Here is a 19,955-nt window from a genome sequence, read left to right as displayed (position 1 = left end):
AAGTAGAGGTAGTTAAGCACACTGCTTCTTATGCACAGAACAAACCAGGTATTAGTCACCATTTATAAAGCAACATGCTGAGGACTCATGTTTTACTTTTTGTGTCTTTCCCTTATAAATAAATGAATAAATATTAAAAACTCATTATTCAGTCTTCCTTCCATCGATCATACTCTATTTGTTTTTGCCATATTATCTGATATATTTATGTACTCTTAAGCTTCTGCACAGGATACTACTCATTTTAGCTTTTTATGTTGTAGCTCCTAGAATTTTAGATTCTAGGGCAGAAAGGATACCCATACTTAATTAATTATATTCTTGTTTTCTATTACTGTTAAATGCACTTGCATAACACTATTGTGTTACTTTTGCTGCTGTCACGTATATTTATTGATAACATTTCTGATAGTATCCAATTTAAAAAGTAAAATTATTTCCACTCTCAGAAGGTTAAAGAAAATAAACATCTATTATCAACATCTAAAATAGAAACCGTGTAAATCTTAATCATTTCAAAATCATTTGTATCAATTATTTTCAAACAGAGAAGCATACTCTTGTGGGAATGTTTTAGATGAAGGGTAAGTAACTTTAGAACGTTTTTGCAAAACTGGACTTTCTGGTATAGCGTAATACACTAGACATGACTGCACATTACTAAATCACTTTATTGTACTTAGATATATATATTTTTTTAATTTTCAAAAAAGTTGAATAAAATTAGTAGGGGTTTCTGCTAGGCCATATTTTAAATTTTATTATTTTTCTACAATTTATGCACTTTCCCTAATATGGAAAAATTTGTTGCAAATCAACTGTCACAATAGACCCACCTGAGGAACTTTTTTAAAAAACATACCTATAGCTGGGCTTCATCCCCAGGGATTTGGATGTAATTGGAATTAAGTCATTTATAATTTAGAGATGTTTTAGGTTTACGAAAAAATCACACAGAAACTCAAACAGTATATCTTTAAATCCCTGTAATGATTCTAAAATGCGGTCACAGTTAAAAATAACTGATTATAAGATATAGGTTATAATTTATCTGCATGAAATTTGTAAATTAAAATCTATAGTACAAATATAACCAAATGGCCTATTTTAATAGTCTATTTAAGTTCATCCATTCCACAAATATTTATTGACTACCTACTATTCACCAAATCCTTATTAGATGGATGCCTTTGTCTTGCTTACAGGGTTTTACTTATTTTCAGTGAATAAGACCCTGTGGGATTATTTAAACATCCCATGTAACGTGCATGCAGGCTTAATTAATTACCTTAGTCTTTGGCTGTCCTTTCATCTGGATCACACAATGCTTTCTTGATTTCTTCCTGTTCTTTTTACTGTGATTCTGTACATAGGAAAATCTATTTAGTCATTATATAGTGTAAAATATATGTTTTGCATAATTTTATATCAGCTTATTCAATATACATCAAGAAGCACCCAGTATGTTTCAGGTTCTGCAGACACGGTCTTACCCTTACATGACTCACGCTCCAGTGGGAGGCAGAGAAGTAGATACTGTTGTGTATGACGTGATGCATGAGAGGCTGGAGGAACACAGAGCAGCAGATAAATGCAGCTAAACAAATAAACTCTTTGGGGACAATCGGGAGGGTTTTTCCAAGGAAATTATACTTAGTATGAGCCAAGAAAAGAAGAGAAAGAAGTTTTCTGGCATAGAAAAGAATATGTGGAAAAACTCAGAGGAATGAAAGAAAATGGCGTGTCAAGTAAACAAAGGTAGTTCAACGAGTGTTGAGAGGAGGGCCTTACTTCTCCTTCCGAGGCCACTAGGAGTCTCTGAGCCAGTTTCTTTAGTTCTGTTCTGAAGAAATTGGGAGCTACCAAAAGGCTTACATAACGTCACATAATGATTTCATCTGTCCGTCTTAACACACAGGCATGTTTACATATATAACCATATAAATTTCCTTGAAATATATATATATTTAAATTTTTAATTTTTAAATTAAAAAAATATGTATGACAAGAAAGAAACACAAACATTCTTAACATATGATCATTCCATTCTACATATATAATCAATAATTCACAATATCATCACATAGTTGCATATTTATTCATCATGATCATCCTTGAAATATATTTGAAGTTTTTTATTGTTTTTGGAAAGAAACAAATTCTATCAATTCAAGTAAATCTGTAATACATATGTAACAAAGTTTCAAAACCAGGACAACCTATTATTGGTAGAAGATTTTATTCTTGTCTCAGAGGATTAAGTTTTTTAATGCTCCACAGTGTTCCCGTAATCATGCCAGTGGATGCAATTAATAAGCTCTCAGTGCAAACGCTGGAGATGTGAATTTGAGAGTCCACAGTTTTTAGGTGCTATTTAAAGTCATTAGACTTGGATTTTTATCTTTTTTATCACTGTGGTATCCCCAGTGTCTGGCGTGTGGTAGACACTCAGAAAACTTCTTGAGTACATGAATGTCTAAAACATTGAAAAGTTCTTCATTTTTAAGATGAGCATAACATGGAATTATAATAATAATACATTATGTTAACTAATATTTTGGGTTACTAAAATATGCCAAACACTGTTCTAAGAGCTCTAACAGATATAATTTCATTTAATCTTCGTAACAATCTGACAACATTCAGTTATTATCCCTGTTTTATAGAGGCACAGAGTTAGGGAACTTGTCTAAAGGTCTCACAGCAAATAGCAATGAAGTTAGAGTTTGAACCCAGGCAGCTGAATTCCGGAGCCTCATCTCTTAACCTTCACCTGTATATCAGGAATGGAAGTCCGTGAACTTGACAACTCTATGGTGCTATTGTGGGAGACAAATAATCAACAAGCCAGAATTGTAGGCCAGTGCAATATGGTAAAGATTGACTCCGCACTGGTAATCCTTCTAATCTCAGAAGAATGGAATCACATATTCTGCCCAAATGCTTTGTCTTTCACATCGCTTACAGTGTCTTTTCCAAGAAAAGAAACTTTTAATAAATTACGTATGTTCATTGCTTCTCTTTAAAAAAGCTTTTGGGAGATATTACTTAATTCGTGTTAGGGAGGCCCTCAACCATTGTTCTGCATTCTCAATTTGACTTCCTATAAATGTCATTGCTACGGAATATGGCTTGCCAATGGGAATTCAAAATCATGAACTTTCTCCTGTGTAATTTCGCTGGAGTAAGTGCTCATTTGTCTTCGGAAAGAGCGCAGTTGACGGGAAGGGCGAGAATAGGCTTCCACGCACAAAAGACGGACTGTTGGGTGCCCAGAGCTTGCTGCTGGTGTTGAGTGTGGCCTCCTCGGAAAGTCTTTTGAGCTCTTGTTCTGTTTTGTTCTTCACTTGAGCATTAATGATTTTGTGTTTCTAGACCATCACTGAAAAACACAAGCTAAATGTTCCTGAGACGATGACCGAGGTGCTTGATGTGTCTGATGAAGAGGGTAAGAGTTTTACGTAAATTTCCGCTGGCATCTGTCACGTTCTTACACAAGACAAACTGTCCCTTGTCCAGGGGCCAAGCTGGTGAGGTGACGTGGGGGACAGCATCTTCACCTTACAGTCACTCTCCTTCACCTTTGTTTCAGTACGTTTACTTTTGCCATTTTGGGGGGTGATCCCGGGAATTCCAATTAGTATATTTTTCTCCTGATATTATCTTGAATGTCTCAGTTGCTGGAAAAGCAGGGGGACAAAAAGGCAACTGGAAATTGGCCATCTGTTAGAATATCTAGCTGTAATACAATTGTTATTAATTTGTGTTTTAGCTTTGTTGAAGTATGTTTTTATTAAAATGCCATAAAGAGACTTTGAAGTTTATTCTATTAAAGGCGTATCAAGAAATCTCTGCAGAGGAAAAGGATTTTAGAAAAGGTTAAAAGACAACATAGTGGTACAAATTCATTAAAATAATTTGATTCTCTAAGTCAGAAAATCTGGTCTATATAATTTTAGTCTGATAGAAATTATTTAAAGCAATAGATTCAAACAAAGTTCTGAGAAGCTGTTTGTCTAGAAGGAGCACAAGGGACTCCACCCAGCAGGATTTCTGGCTCCCTACCTCTACTTCAAGTAGAGTCATTGAATTTTCTTTGTTTATTTTGAATTTCTATGCACTATTCCATTTGAACAAAAAAATAATGAAAGCAACATTAAAATATACAGTCAAGATTCAATAGTGCAGCAAAATTAGTGCCATAAAGATATATTTTGCAAATGTATGTGTTTGAAAAGTTATTGCCATAAAATATGGTACTAGACCCAATTCTGGTTGCCTTTATGAGAGATATTAAAAGGTATTTCTTTAGGTGCTTCAAGATATAATCATAAGTAAAACTTTACATTGAGATGTCCTTACTTGTAACCAAGTTTTTAAAATTACCTATTGGTAATAGGCATTGTGTTAGCTCAGCTTGTATGAGAACTTATGTCAGGAATAAGCGAAGATCAGATCAGAGTATTATTATGAATAAATTAAAGGGTATTTCTAAAGCCAGCAGCTCATGTTTTTCTGTTATATTAATTTTTCATTCTGTCCCAGTATTTGCCAATTAATTTTCAGTATTTCTATGTGCACATCATATTTTGTCTTTTGGGATCATCCTTCTTATCCTCACTTGTATGTTGAACAGCTTTTAAACAGTGTGGTCACCAGTTTATTGATGGAGACGCCCTTAGTGATTCAGGTACTATAAGAGGAAATTGTTGGAAGAGAGCTTTTCTTTGCTTCCTATTTTTCTTTACCTGATAGAGGCAGCGTGCTTAATATTTAAATCGGTGTGCCTAATACTAATCTGTTTCTTTTGAAATAGCATGTGTAATTTGCTGAAATTGTGTATGTGTGCATTTGAGTGTGTGGATTTTATTAACTGGGAAACAAAGCCATTCATTGTTTATACTGTTAATGATTTTAGAAAAATTATTAGAGATTTTTTTGATATAATTATCTAGTGAACATTATAAAAGTATTTTGCCAAAAGCTGGCATCTCTTATTTGTTTAAATTCAGAGAAAAATAATTCTTTGCATAGTTGTTTCTTAACTAGCATGAACAAGCTAATGACTTAGACTACCTGAAATGAATGCAATTTACATTATCATTCTTGAATGAAGATATAGTTTAGGTGTGGTAAAAAAATTTAATAGTGAAAAAGTGACTTTCAAATGTGGTTAAGAATAGAGAAAAATTAATCTTTAAAAATTATTTGAGTGACCTTTGACTTAAAGGGGAGAGAAATGAATAATATACAACCTTCTGTCTAGTGCGAAGGTTCCAACGTGTACTTTAAGCAAGTCCAATGCATGAAAATATAACTTTATAAATAAGATAAATTAGATAGTAATTTTGCTTACAAAATAGTTGTTAAGGAATTTCATTAGCTAATATATTTAAAATATTTTTGGGGTGTATAGAAATTCCACTTTTACTCAGCAGCTTCTCTGACCTGCCCATTACATAAAATAAGATCTGACTGTAACAATCTGTGAATATTTATTAAATAACTTACCAAAAGTTATTAGTGAAAGGAAATTTTGATTTGAGAAGAATTGGGCTAATGATCATGACAGTCTCTTGTGGTGAAAAAAGATGTTTTCTATTTTTAGAAAAACATTTGAATATTTTTATTCCCAGAAGGAAATTCAAGTTGAATAGTTTTTATATATGACATAATTTAAGTATTGTGAAGTAGCTTTTTTTATGCAAAGAATTTGCCTAAGGAGATTTAGCTGATCAACATTTCCAAGCCATTAGTAGTTTGTGAGGTTAAAATGTTTCATGCAACCTGCCATCATCTCTGTGGGCACAAAGCATCCACAGGTGTTTGGAACGTATTCCCCAATCCCTGCTTCTGTATAGTATCTACTATTTTAAGAATCATGTCACTACTTGGAAGAGTATTCAAGCCAAGTATGGATATCCTTTCAGGCTAACTTGCTACAGTAAAACAGTCAGAATTACTCACTCATAAATCCAATCATCAGATAGTGAATGTGATATTATTGTGTATAGTAAACTATAACTGCTAGCACGGGGGAAACAAAGGTAAACATGCCTTCAAGAAACATACATTTAGGAGAGAGAATATATAAATTAAAAGAACCCTAAAGGCACTATGACGTTAGCTTCCTATATCTGCTGGGGAGATCAAGGGGAGAGAGAGAGATCATAGATTTGCTGAGAGATTAATAGAAGGGTGGTGCAAGTTCCAGAGAGTGGAGAAAGAACACTAGGGAAAGTTCCTGAGATAGGAAAATGCGAGATAAATACACAGAGTGGCAAAGTAATCCAGTCATTCAGTTAAACTGATGCATGGAAATAGACAGGCTCTTTGTAGTGGGTGGAATAATGGCCCCCCAAAAGATATGTCCTCTGGAGTCTGTAACTGTGACCTTATTTGGAAAAAGTGTCTTTGCATATGTAATTAAGCTAAGGATCTCAAGATGAGATCACTTTGAATTAGGGTGGGACCTAAATCCAATCACAATCACAGATGTCCTTATAATAGAAGAAGGCAAAGAGACAGAGGGGAGAAGGCCATTGAAGATAGATAGATATTGTCATTATACTGCCTCAAAGCAAGGAATGTCTGGAGCCACAAGAAGCTGAAAGAGGCAAGGAATAGAATCTTCCCTTAGAGCGTCTGGAGACAGTGCAGTTTGGGTACAGATTTATACATACTCAGTATATAGACTGCCTTTGAAGTTGTAACAACACATAATGTGTCAAGAAGCGAAGTCAGATGAAAGGTCAACGTGTAGACAGCATGGAGACTGAAAAGAAGGACTCAGCGACATAGGAGGAAGACCAGGATAGATTAACATCAGAGAACCTAAGTAGGGTAGATTTTCAAAGAGAAAAACCACATCTTGGCCACTGATTGATTGCCCAAATTAGGAAGTATTTGCTTAATAGGTTTGACTGTGAAAGGAAGAGGAGTTCAAAGATAGCGGGGACGTGGATACTTTATCTGTGCGTGGGAAAGAGCTGATAAATGAGGGGAAGTTGAAGGTGGAGGGCCTAGCAAGCAAGAAAGATGAGAGGGGATGAGCATCCAAAGACAAGGTGATGGGCTGGCCATGGATGTGACATAAGAAATGGTTGTCCTATCGTCTTATTATTTGGACACATTCAAAATGTTTAAAGCTTTGAGTTGCATGCAGAATTTTCCTAAATTAGGGAACTTGGGCAATTTTGTTTTGTTATTTTTTCCCCCCAACCTGGCTTTTCATTTTCCACTTATTTCTGCAGGCATTTATACTTTCCATCTTACACTGTAGATGTGCACTACTTAGTATACAAGTTTCCTGGGAGAGAAGTTTTAGGATAGCACACTTATTTCTGCAGGCATTTATACTTTCCAACTTACACTGTAGATGTGCACTACTTACTATACAAGTTTCCTGGGAGAGATAGCACCAGCAAAATTAGTCTCCACATAGGCATCTTCTCAGCTGATTTCTGTGTTGTGTTAGGATCTGACCATTTCTCTCTGAGACATTGAGACAGTCAGGATTTGTACCTAAGGCAACCATCAGTGGCTCTGAAACTCACTTTGAATAACACTGAACCTAGGAGGGGATGTTTTATGCAGCAGCTGCTTAGACAGTGGTTTAGTTTCCTAGACTACTTTGGCCTTCATCATACACAATGGGAATTTGTTTGCTCAGTTTTGAGGCCAAGAAATACCCAAATCAAGGCATCATCAAGGTGATACTGTTATCCCAAAGACCAGCTACCAGTGATCCTTCGCTCCTCTGTCACATGGCAAGGCATATGGTGGTGTCTGCTGGTCTCTCCCTTCTCTTCTGGGTGTCACTGATTTCAGTTTCTTACCTGTCCTGGCTTTTTCACCCACTCTGTCTGAATTTCATTCTCTTACAAAGGACTCCAGTAAGAGGGTTAAGACCCACCCTGACTGAGGTGGGACTCTAACTGCAGCAGCCTCTTCAAAAGGTCCTACTTTCAATGAGTCCACACCAATAAAAATGGGCTAGATTTAACAACTTATTTTTCTGGGTACACGTAGCTTCAACCACCAAGGGCAGGCAGTGTTGATGGGGAATGTAAAGGACATCCACTATTTCATGGGCTCAGTGCAATCAGAGATTTTTAAGTTGTGCCTTCACTTGTCACTAGAGTCATAAGAAAAATGATGTATTTGAGTAAAAATGTATGGTTCAGATTACTTTCTATCTTCTAAGAAAATTCTATACACATGAGAGAGGCAGGCTAAGTCCACGTAGTTTAGTTGCATGGTCTACAAAATAAACTTAAAATCTACCTGCTTCTGCAGACTTTGAGCCATTCCGCCTAGACTTTCTTCTTTTTTATTTTGTTCTCTCTCTCTCTCTCTTTTTTTTTTTTCCTTCACCATTCTAAACCTTCTTTTCCATACCAAGGGAAGACTAAAAGGGAAGAAGTGGGGAGTAAGAAAGAAAGCTTGAAGTGTAAGCACTGTTTTATTAAGGAGTTTTAAGAACTTTCAAGAGCCAAGAAATTTGTTGCATTTATTCCTTTTGACTATTTTTGCTGCTAAGAGACTCTGGTGAGAACTGACAAACTGGGAGCATCAATATGAAATGCAAAAGCAAATTGACTTTGAGAAGGGACAGGATACCCTATCTGTGTAATAAGGAAGTTGGTGCTAGAAAACAAAGCTCAATTATATTGGCTTCTTTGGGATTAGACAGGGGGAAGTCTGTTAGAGTGAAGGAAAGAGAGAGAGCATGTGAGTGTCTTCAAGCAGTCCTTTTTTGTGTTAACTCAGCTTTTTGGCCTCTTGCTCAAGGGATCCATAAAGTACAGCTTGTATTGTGTTTGTGTTATGTTACGGATCCTGCATTCAACTATTTCCTTCACGTTATCATAAAATAAGGGTAGACTCAGTCTTCCCAAATGTTAACAGAACTCTTACATTTTTTTTCTGATAACAATTTAGACTTATACCCAAACCAGACCACATCTGTGATTTGTAAACCTTTTCTTACACTTGATCTTAAAAAATTATGTATTTTTCTAAGGAATAAACAAAGGTTGTGGCGGAGGGGGACTTACTTGATTCATAAAAGTATGCCTATGTAAAGGTTTATAAACAGGGGAGGAAATAGTGGAACATAAAAATGTAAAAATAAGTCCTCCAAAGCATATAATTAAAACGTTTAAGCCTTTTGATCTTGTCCCTATGTTCAGGCACTAACCTTCTTCCTATGTTTTTTATCATTTGTCATCGAACATGACCATTTACCATTGACAGGTTATTCTTAGTGTTCTGTAAATAAGCAATGCATATTACTCTTCCATTGATACCAGCTAGTGCTGGTCTCCATGACCCTGTATATACTCTAGCCTCTTGCCTGAAATACCATCATTTCTGCCTACAAAATCAAGCCCAAACAAAGGACCAGTTCCAATTTCTTCTTCAAGGTAACCTTTTCCAGCCCTCCCCTACCATAGACTTTGTTTCCTCCTCTGAATCTTTTAGTTCTTAAAGTTGACCAATATCACACATTTTGTATTTTACTATATTGTCATTTTATTGTTAGATTTTTTTATTACCATTGCATCTTGCTTTGTGTGGGAACACTTAAGAATATCCACAAGGGCAGAGGGGAGCAAAACCATTTTAAGACCCGAATTTAAAAAAAAAATCTTTACCCTAAGTTTCATTAGAGCTCTTAGGTATATGAAATATTTAAACTAAGTACATTATATTTCTTTCTTTAAAGTGTATACGGTTTTTCAAGAAGTGTTTTTGCAGTATTCAGAAAATGAAATTCAGCTCATATGACATCAGTGTGTCAACGCCTTGATCATTTTGTATTAATAAAAACAATAGCTTGCTATTATGTTAGCACTGTTAAATATGTATATGTTATTTTATTTAATTCATATAGCTACCCTATGAGGAGGATTATTGATATCATCTTCATTTTCTTGTTTAGGGAGGATACTTGGCTAATTACTGGTAGATCTGGAATTTGATCCCAGGTCTCTCTGATTCTAAAGAATCAACTTTTAATTACTACTCAATGTAGCCTAACTCAAAATAAATAAAAATCTAATGGTGACTGAATTACATCGCTATTTATTGGAACTTCTTTAATTTACACAATATTTAGCTTCAAGAAATTTATACTAGATTTAGCTTAAAGTAATCTGGAGAGCTAGTAATTCTTTGATATATTCCTAGGTTCATATATACAAAGAAGGAATGAAATGTTGAGGACAGAGCCCTGTTCTGTAGGTTTAATGCTGAATCTGTATAAATTACTGTTGATTTTGAAAATTTTTAAATAAATGAGGTTTAAATCATAACTCTCATTTAAATGAATGAGATTTGAACAGTAACTTAACTGTAGGAATGAAGTACATTCCTTTGTTTTCCCTTACTTTGGTTATCGAGCTTAAAGTGTGTGCTCAGTTCTCCAAAACCCTCTTCAAAAGCACTTTCTCTCAGATACATTTTTTCCTCCATCACAGCACATTGGTGTATAGAGCATTTCTATGAATCAGGTACCATTTACTGAATTACTTAAAACTGTATTTTGAGAGAGTTCTAGTCCATTTCACATGCAAGAAATGCATCGTTCTCATTTTTGCTTTTAAATGTGAGATTCAACACTTGTACGTCATTTTCTGCCAATGCTTAATTGTCGAATTCACTTTTTGCCTCTCTGCTTTCACTTTGGGAAGTTACCTAGTTTCCAACAAAACATCTTTTTTATGCTCTAATGTTTTAAAAATTAAATTCCAGGTCGTTGATGAAAATATCACAGTCTTCTGACTTCGTTCTAGTCTTCTTTCCTTAATGTACATATTTGGGTAACTGCAAATTATTATTCCATTTAAACTATTTCATATTTGCTTTAGAGCAATAGATATTTCTTAGTAGTTGCCAATTATATGAGAGACTATTAATGCTGGACATAATGTACAACATTATTGAAGCTACATATAAAAGATAATTAATCTACATATTTTGGTAATTTTTTTAACTTTAATAACATAAGCTATAAAACACTTATCACAATAAAGAAATGAGTAAAGGAAACTGATGAGTAGTAAAAATAATTAAAATTCAGATAATTTTTTTCTTGGTAAGTAATGGGAAAATGGATCAATTCTACTTCTCTGACTGCGTTTTAGCATCTTTTAATGGTCTGCATGTGTTTTGTTTGTTCTAGTGTGCAGTGTTTCAACGATGTCAGTGCTATATGTGTGATGCATTTCATAATCATTATTACATGTTGTAATTGATATGAAATTCCACAAGTGAATTTTTTCTCCATCCTCCTCTGATTGTTTCAAGGTGATGACACAATGACAGGTGATGGCGGGGAATACCTCAGGCCCGAGGACCTGAAGGAACTGGGTGATGACTCTCTGCCCAGCAGCCAGTTCCTGGATGGCATGAATTACCTGCGCTACAGTTTGGAGGGAGGACGATCTGACAGGTATTTACATAGAGTTTACACTTGGTATCAGCCAGAAATGTGTGCAGCACCGTTTTGGGCTGTTAATAAAAATATAGACACAATTATTGAGCACTTAGTAGGTACCTCGCCAGTCTCAGCAGTTAGCATGCTGTCCTACTCCATTCTCAAACAACTCTGAGTCCCCAGTTCAAAGAAACAGGAAACTGAGATCTAGAGAGACCAGTAGTCAGAGTCAGACAATAAGTAAGAAGCAGAGCCATGACTAATAAAGAGCCTGCTGCCTTTAAATCAGATGTTTGTAATCATCTTTTTCTCTAGGTAAATAAAAGGGACCCTTGAACCTTATATACCCTCTTAGTTTTTGGCATCTTATAGACACTTCCAATCCCTTGGTTTTTAATTGGTGTTGTAATTTATTTGAATAGATGTGCATTGTGAGGAAGAATTAGAAAGAGACAACTTCAGAAGGATAATATGCCACAAACTGTCTTTTTCATGAAAAAAATCAGAATAGAATCTCATAGGAGCCTGAATATAAAAAACAATCTGAGCAAAATCCATGGGAGCCCAGATTTTATAGATAAATCTGAGGCAGTTTACATAATGTTCTAAACTATAGTATCAATGTTAATTTTTTGCTGATGACCAACTAGCATAGTTGGTTTTGTTATTTTTTGAGACAAGCTGAATAAGCGCACTCCATACTACCTCATCAAAAGTATGACTGTGGGTTTTCCTTGCAGTAAAATGTCTCTTGCTAACCAATGATATCTGGTTTATAGTTTTGAACTTGTGCCCAGTCTAAACTGTTTTATGAATATCCAGCAAGTATAGTCTAATAAGTAAAGACTTGCAAAGAGTAATCCATTCAAAATGGATAATTAGCAAAAATGGGCATTTCTTGGACTTTTTCCTTGAGTGTCAATGACCCCTCCCTTTTTTTTTTAACAATTCATTGTGCGTTTGATGAATGACTTTTGGCCAGGATCTGTAGCAGGTGTTGGGAACACAAACATGACTGAGATATGATTGCTGCAGTCACAATCCAAAGGGGTAAGAGAGACTAGGCTAGGGGTGCATAGCAAGTGTTACTGGAACCCTGAGGCTCAGGCTTCCTGCCGATGATGAGCTCTGATACCAAATGATGCATAAGAGGTGGTAGAAAAGGTGGGGAGGATGTTGGAAGATACAATAAGATCATTAACAAAGGCTCATGGTATGTGTGAGACACAGAAGTAGTGCAGTGCTTTTGGAGTGTCAGTGCATGGAAGGGGAAATCGTATTGGTATTTGGATCCCACTGATAATGAGATTGAGGATGAATTTGAGAAGAGCGTTATAAAAGGGCAAAGTCTGGAGGTTTTGAGGTGACCTGGAGGCTGCCGTGGTCCTTTGTACTGCAGTGGCTGACAGAGGGCTTGAGCTCTAACCTTGGTGGGAATCAAGGAGAGAGTTTGAGAAATAGAAAAAATTTGAGAGATCCAGATGTGCCAGTGGATTTCCTGGGACAGTTTAAGAAAAGGAAGGGAATTAAATAGACTCCTTGGCTTGATGGCATAGCTGGCAGTCCTGGGGGTGAAGATACAGAGGGAACAGATGCTTTGGGGGTGGGAGTAGAGGGAACTGGTGTTGAGGTTTGACTGATTCATGTATTTGGACTTTATCATCTGAGATTCTTGGGAGACTTTAAAATTCAACAAATCGAAATATTTGTGGCTTTGAATACATGATAATCTGTAAGTAATCCTGTTACTGTCAGCCAAAAAGACCTTTATTTTCAGCATGGTCTCTTTCTTTTTTTTTTTTAAGCACAAGTGCTTGACTTGATTCTTTTGGCTTCTTTCAAAGTTCTTAGGGTAAGGAAGAAACTAACTAGAATAACAACTGTTATAAAACAAGACCAACTGGTTTGATGGTTCCATTTAACGTTCATTGTTTAAACTGAATATTTATCAGCCCGTAAGGAACGGTGCATGAAACAAACAAGAGGTGATCTGCTTTCCAGGTCCACACTTTTGTTTCTACTGCACCAGATATACCAGTGAGCTCCAAAATGGAATCATAGCAGCATCTCATTTTCATGTTTTTATTTACTTCTTTATTTTGCTTAGGCAATTCAGTATGTTAGCTTCTTTTCAGTAACCATTTTCCCTTTTCATTATTTCTTTATTCGGTATGCTTTCAATAGTACCATGCCCAGGTAGGTATTGCATAGCATGATGCGTAACCTTCCTGGATACATCCACATTTCCCTGCTCACTGCTCAACGTGTGTGTGTGTGTGTGTGTGTGTGTGTGTATGTGTATGCGCATGTGCACACATGTGTGTGTTGAGGGCGATGGTGCCTACATCCTAGAATTATGGATTTATTTTATAATTAGGATTTTTATGTATTAAATTTAATAACTATTTGAGCTAGACAAAATGAATATATTAGCAAAACCAAAGACGCCATCCAGACATTGTTTTGTTTTATCTGTCACAGCTCCACCTTGTGGTTGATAAAACACTAGCATGAGCTTCCCCATAACTAGCCTAATTAGCCCATGCGTAGTTGGGAGATGACAGGTAAAGTTTCTTATGCCTAAAATGTACCCTGATGTGGGAGAATAAACATACATGCAATTTAAGGTATGGTGACTGAAAATACAACCAAGTTCTGATGAGTTAGAGTTTGTGTCCATTTTATGTTATTATTGTTTACAAATTTAAAATGCTAGCCAAACAAAATAGCAAAGGAACCACAATGAAATGCTAGAGAAGTTTCCCTAAGTATTAAAGCAAACACATTCAAATGTTTGCATATTCTCTGTTTAATTGGGTTTGACAACTCGATTAATTAAATATGTAATGAAATATTGCAGTTTTCTGTGACAGTAATTATCACAATTTTCAATAAAATTGCAGACTTTTATATTATCTGATATATATGAATTTATAAAGCAATTGTACTATATAGTTTAAGAAATATCAATGTCCTTAAGAAACTCTTAGCACATCTTCTAGTGGAAGGACAAGTAAAAATGTATGCTTATTTAGGTATTATTATTATAAATGTATTAGTTGAACAAAAGGACCTCAGACTTAATGGAAAAAAATGGCATCCCTATTGTAAAATATTTAAACTTGTTTGTAATGTTTTAAATTAGGGTGGACAAGTCCTGATCCAAGGACTTGATCTGTTCCAGATCACTGCACTGCTCATTTCCTTCAGAGAGAAAACTTTCTCCACTGACAGAATATTCTAATGATACTTATTTCATTTAAAGAGACTCTGTGACAGGTCACAGGGGGTGGGTGGGAGAGCAATTAGAAAATATAAACACTGATAAATAATCAGTTAGTGTTTCAGATAGGAATAAACAGAATGGGCTAAGATAAAATCCATGGAAAAATTTAGACATATGGCTCCTTTTTATTCATTCTTCCTCCTTTCTCTGTCTTTCCAACTCTTCCTACCCTGTTTACAAATCCTAATATTTACCTTTTTCTCTTTATCCTAATTACTACTTATTGTTTGCATGTCACTTTGTCTTTTACTTTCCTCTTTCTTTTTTCTCTGTTTCTTTCTTCTTGGGTTTTTAAAAAGGACAAAAACTACTACTTGTCTGTCCCTCCCAGTTCAAAACCAATTAAAAGATAGACCTGGTATCAGGTAGATGAATCTCAAAACCCACCTTTATTATTGACATACTGATCGCAGGATGTGGCTCACAGCCAAACGGGCTTGCTAAGGTGGCCTTCCTGAAATAGCGTGTCCACCCGATTCTAGCCAGTCCCTCCGAGTGGCCTTTGGGACACAGACACCATCTTTCAAGGTTTAGACTGCAATGCTGGCAATTGTGTGCTAAATCTTAGTTGAGGTACCTTTATTTACTATTGAGTAAATTCTCTTCCTACCTCCGTTTCATTTGTCCTTGGAGGCCTGTGTTTCTACTGTTTTAGTGGTTCATTTGAGGTCAGTCCTATCTAGTGTTGTAGCCTCCACTCGCCCTTATAAGCAGGCATTCTTAGTCCTGTACCGCGATGCTCCTTGCCCCTTTTGTACTGCTTATTCATTAAAAAAAAAAAAAAAGCCCAGCCCCTTTAAATATGTAAAGTCACAGTCTTGATCTATAGATTCTAAGGCATGATTAGACAGTATGTCATTAACGAATCTGGGCCCTGTAGAAAATGAGAAAGATGAATGAGCCCATAGACAAGCCGTGTAATTTCAAGAAGTTGGCCCCTATACTGTTTTCCTTCCCATGACCAAATTCAGGTCAAAATAAAAGAGAAGAGCTTTTAAAAGCTGCTGATTTAGTGTTGCCTACCTCTACCTGGTACAAAACATAAACAAAACTTAGCTATCTTTGTGGTTGAAAGCAGGAAAGAAAAATTGTTCCACCTACAATTTGAGACCTTCTTTCACTGAGTCTAAAGCCTCCTATCCCAATAATATGATCCCTATCCCAGCATCAAATTCAAGGTCAGGTTGAGGTTAATCAGAGCAGCCTGCAGTCTATTTATGAACTGCACAATGATAAAAACCAGCAATAAACTGTCTTCAACTGTAGTAAATTCTTGTGGATGCATTTATTAAGGCATCTACGCTCTTTCCTGACCTGGCTGTATCAGGGGCCTCAGTCTTTTCCAAGAGGCTATATATATAAAATAGCTAATTTTCAAATTGTATTTATATTTCATTTTATTAAAAACATGCATTTATTTATATAGGTGTAAACACTGAAAATCAGACAATCAACTCCTTGACTTATGACGCTTACCTTCTACATATCTGGGATTCATTTCCTTTGGCATAAACCTACCTGTAAAATAAAAGAAAGTAGGCCCTGGATTACTATAAACTCTCTACAAAGTGACGATATCATTAGGAATAACTGAAGGTGGTTATATTGATATTTCATAAATATGACAGTATATGTCACATAAAACTAAGTATATTTGCAAATTTAAAATAGCTTTTACTGAGATGTATGCTAACTTCACATTTAGTCCATAATTCTACATTGCTTCAGTGGCTAAATACCTGTTAGCTAAAAGTCAATGGAAATTTGTTTCTATAAATATTGTGGAAGCTTGCATAGTTCTTTTGTTTTTTCCTATGGGCTTTGGGCTAATATTTCAAATAGAAATCTTTTATTCTTGGGCTAATGTGCATAAACTATAGCTTGCTTCAGATAGCAATCTAGTTGTCATTTGATTGTACAAATTGAATACAAAGGAGTAAAATTATACCTATGAGAATGTCAAGTTTTACTCATCACATTTGAGTATACAATTGAGAACTTTGAAATTCAGCACCGATTATAAAGGCCTAAATCCCATTTTGAAGCCAAAACTCATTTTGGTCAGTGTCCATTGGTGATTTGTTGTTTTTGGCTGGCAAGCGTGTCTGTGTTTTGGGTTCATGCTTAGAAACACTCTTTTGTGCTCTTGCATCTCATCACCGCAGCAACCGTTAGTGCTTCACTCACCACACACACACAGGACTTGCAAAGGGGACAGTGTTCTCCTTTGAAGTGATAGCATTATTGGAAACTGCAGAGACAAACAAGAGGAACTCCTACTTCCACAGGAAGCATGCATTTGGCCACAGTTCCTCTCACTCTGTACCTTCCAGGGGAATGCACCACTGTTCAGTCATTCAGTTTGGAGAGGAGGAGAAAGAGGCGTGGAGAGAGAATGGAAAATAATGAGCTAAAAGGAAACCTGCACTTTCATTTTCTTCTCTCTGAGGACTCTCTACTTTCCCCCTAATTATTATTATTATTTTTTGTAGTTGCAGAGAGATTAACATTTCACATAGATTTAAGCAGTCCATCCCGGATTTATTTCCTAGGTGAATTTCTTGCACTGGCAATAAGAAACTACAGTTGCTGCCTTGCAACATGTCTGGGAAGAAAATGAATCAGATTAGAAGTATCAAATTTTAACTTCTGGATTCCCTTGTGCCCTTGCCATTGAGTGGTAGGGACCAGTCAAAGGATGTGTTAGTTTAGCTGTTGGGCAGAGGTAGGGCAGCACAGAGGCTTGTGTTTCCTTCTCCCTCAGTTGCGACTTATGTCCCCCTGGAAGTTGCACGGTTAGCTAATAGCACGCTTTTTTCACTCTCCTGCCCGGCTCATCCTTTCATCCTCCCAACAAAACTACTGCTGTTGCTATATGACCATGGCCTCCTGCCAACCTACCAGCCTTCGATCCTTCAGTTCCGACAGGTCTCACACCCTGAGCCATGCCTCCTACCTGAGGGACAGTGCCCTGATAGACGACACGGTTGTGATCCCCAGTCACCAGGTACGTGATCTTTTGCCTTCATGTCTCTGCTTTCTGGAAAGCCTTTCACAGGACCTGAGGCTGGAAATGTCTGGAGAAAGTTTTTAATGTCAAAACAATCCCAAAACTTCTCAGATTAGTTAACAAGCTAGAGTATACTGAATTTTGGGGTGGAGATTATGTATAAAAATCAGTTCCTTTTAAAAATCTTTATTGAAGGAGAAAGTGAGGTAGGATGGACTTAAGGTATAGGATGAATGCTACAGGTTAAAATACGTGTCCCAATATTTAAAATTGCTAGCTGTTAGAAAAGTCTTGGAGTCATTTTAGAATGTTTTTTTAAGTATAATTTTTATGAGTTTTGGTTAATTGGATATAGGGAATAGGTGAACAGCTACTCTCTTTAAAGATAATTACACTTCTATGACCCTATATCAGTAATATAATTTGAATGAAAGTATGTTACAAAAGAGTCATCTTAAATCCTTCAGTCTTATGTCAGATTTTTAAATGAAAGGTTTTCCAGGTAATATCCGCCTTTCTATGATACAACCTTTTAGATGTCATAATGCTTTACCCTAACAGAAAAATTTTTATGAAATTCGGTGTTCCTTGTGTTTAGGTGTCAACTCTAGCCAAGGAGGCAGAAAGGAATTCTTATCGTCTAAGCTGGGGCACCGAGAATTTAGACAACGTGGCTCTTTCTTCCAGCCCTATTCATTCGGGGTGAGTAAATCAATATTATGTTTCCAGACCAAGGGGTAAAGAGAGATGTCAATGAATATAACAGCTTTGCCAACAGCTTTAGCTGACAGCTAGCTTGCAGTGGAGATGATCTTTGTCTAAATTTGTAAATAGCATTGCTTTATCCAAAATGGACTGTATCTACACAAACAAATCAGCAAAAAAGGTTGAACTGACTATTGTTTAAAAATAACTAGTAGAATTGTGTCAAACAGCTTGCTACTAACCGGAATATACCAGTGGCCTCCTTATTCATGCTTCCTTTAAGGAATCTTAAAGAGATGAGCAAGATCATTTGCTTTCTACAATTTCCATTTACTAAAATTAACTCTCAAATATTTGAGATAAACACCTTTCCTTGCATGTTAATGCCTTTAATATTGAAATGATTTCACAGATTATTTCATATAAATTTATGAAGGGGTTCATATACTGTTTTAAGTAAGAATATAAATAAAAAGGGAAATTTGAATGCAAATAGGACTCATAGTTAAATAATTGAATTCCTACTTGAAGTTGTTTGTAAGGTACAAGCATTCAATTGTATAGAATATAAATTCCTAAAGGAATTTTAAGTCACAATTTGTTTTTACTTATATTTAGTATTCAAGTAAAGCAGTAATATAATTATATATGAAATCACCATAATTTTTCATTTAATTACCATTTAAAAACTCTACCCATATTTTATCTGAGTAAATCCAATACTTCAGTTTACATAATTATCCCCAACTCTTTTTCTGCAGTCCCCGGAAATACTGAGTAGTAGAACTTTCTTGCTTTTATTATTTCAAAAATTTTCCCTTTCAGTAAAGAACCATAAGATTTATAGTTTAAAAATGTTCACTTCTTACTCTAATTTTATACTAAATAAAACCTCATGGAATAAAATATTAGTTCCACAGGTATTGAAAAACAACCATAATACTCTTTTCCTCATTAAATAAGAAAAATTAATTCCTGGTGCAAGAGCTTTTCATGAGACTGAGAAACCAATTTAAACATCATCCAAATTAACTCACATATTTTTAAGTGTAAAATGATATAATTATAAAATCTCACAGTCATAAATTGTTCTGCTACTAAATTTCTCAGTAATGATGACTGAGAATCAAAGGGACCCGGACCTAGAGGACTGAAGTGAAATGATAGAAAACAATTTATAAATCATAATTGAAATATTTAAAGTCGATATGCAGACTACAAAGTGACCAGATTATTTTAAGCAAAATGTGATTAATTTTAATAACCAAATCTGCAGAATAGTTTAAGTATTGTGATATTCCATCAATTTTCAAGGTAAATTATTTGCTTTAGAAAAGGAATTTCTTAAAGGAGTCCTTTAAATTACTGAAAGTCATTAAAATACTCAGTTTAAGGGCATTAACATATACAGCAATTTTATAAAACTATATAAATATATATATATACTTAAAGTAATTTATGGTTGATTGCTTATGATAACCCAAGCATATCAGGTGGTTAAAGATTAATCA

General features: G+C 35.5%; 1 protein-coding gene across 25 annotated transcripts in view; it reads left to right on the top strand.

The window, feature by feature from the left end:
• The window catches only part of ANK2 (ankyrin 2), a 767,321-nt gene that overhangs the window by 689,779 nt on the left and 57,587 nt on the right, over nucleotides 1-19,955 (top strand). For 12 of the 25 annotated variants that reach the window (XM_077142501.1, XM_077142497.1, XM_077142499.1 and 9 more), the window contains 4 exons: nucleotides 3,376-3,448; nucleotides 11,314-11,458; nucleotides 17,634-17,736; nucleotides 18,338-18,441. In XM_077142501.1, the coding sequence (XP_076998616.1) occupies nucleotides 3,376-3,448; nucleotides 11,314-11,458; nucleotides 17,634-17,736; nucleotides 18,338-18,441 (425 nt within the window). Of the gene's footprint in view, nucleotides 1-3,375; nucleotides 3,449-4,636; nucleotides 4,691-11,313; nucleotides 11,459-17,633; nucleotides 17,737-18,337; nucleotides 18,442-19,955 lie in introns of all 25 variants that reach the window. The other 13 variants (XM_077142481.1, XM_077142485.1, XM_077142502.1 and 10 more) reach the window with 3 other exon arrangements.

This window comes from Tamandua tetradactyla, chromosome 24 (assembly GCF_023851605.1).
Source record: "Tamandua tetradactyla isolate mTamTet1 chromosome 24, mTamTet1.pri, whole genome shotgun sequence".
Lineage (NCBI taxonomy): Eukaryota > Metazoa > Chordata > Mammalia > Pilosa > Myrmecophagidae > Tamandua > Tamandua tetradactyla.
Note: the sequence above shows the minus strand (reverse complement) of the source record. Positions and strands in the feature narration are given on the sequence as shown.